Genomic DNA, 510 nt, shown 5'->3' on the forward strand with positions numbered 1-510 from the left:
TGCTCGCGGAGGTGATTGCTGAACATATAGTACATATAACAGTATAACCGATTGGCACATGATAGATTACTCACACCAGGGAACGATCTTCCAGCGCTGGTTGTCTCCCTCGACCCAGTCAAACAGGATGATGGTGGTGCCGTCCTGCACCACGCTCTCGTCCTCGCCGCCATGGACGGCGTCGAAGTTGAGCTGGATGTTGCTCGCCATGCGGATGCAATGGAAGTCGTCGCCGACGTCCTCGCTCTCCGTCCACATCACCGACTCGTCCGGGCAGTCCGGGTCGTATGCCGCAAGGCGAACCTGCAGTCCAGGCGAGGTATATATTAATCAACTGCAGTATTGCACACACCAAATCAGAGACTAGCTAGCTTACAGGGTGGCCCTTTTCCAGGGAATGCTGGATGGCTTCACCGGTGGCCTTGTTCACCAGGGCAAACGCAGGCTGCTCATACTCGTCCTTGATGTCTTCACCGTGCCTCATGTCCTTCACCCAGTGCTGCATATATA

At 54.9% G+C, this 510-nt stretch overlaps 1 protein-coding gene across 1 annotated transcript; it reads right to left on the reverse strand.

Moving 5' to 3' along the window:
- Nucleotides 1–51: 51 nt before the first annotated feature.
- Nucleotides 52–498, reverse strand: LOC123172887 (ricin B-like lectin R40C1). The gene is made up of 2 exons (XM_044589783.1): nucleotides 377–498; nucleotides 52–303 (listed from the first exon to the last, which is right to left on the reverse strand). Exons 1-2 carry the CDS (start codon nucleotides 482–484, stop codon nucleotides 67–69), a joined length of 345 nt encoding a protein of 114 aa, XP_044445718.1. The 5' UTR covers nucleotides 485–498; the 3' UTR covers nucleotides 52–66.
- Nucleotides 499–510: the final 12 nt, after the last annotated feature.

Source organism: Triticum aestivum, unplaced genomic scaffold, assembly GCF_018294505.1.
Source record: "Triticum aestivum cultivar Chinese Spring unplaced genomic scaffold, IWGSC CS RefSeq v2.1 scaffold58339, whole genome shotgun sequence".
In the NCBI taxonomy this organism is placed as follows: domain Eukaryota; kingdom Viridiplantae; phylum Streptophyta; class Magnoliopsida; order Poales; family Poaceae; genus Triticum; species Triticum aestivum.

Coding starts and splice junctions, on each gene's coding strand:
- LOC123172887 (XM_044589783.1), bottom strand. CDS start 484: ATGAGGCACGGTGAAGACATCAAGGACGAGTATGAGCAGCCTGCGTTT. Junction 304..376: donor CCCTGGAAAAGGGCCACCCT/GTAAGCTAGCTA, acceptor CCTGGACTGCAG/GTTCGCCTTGCGGCATACGA.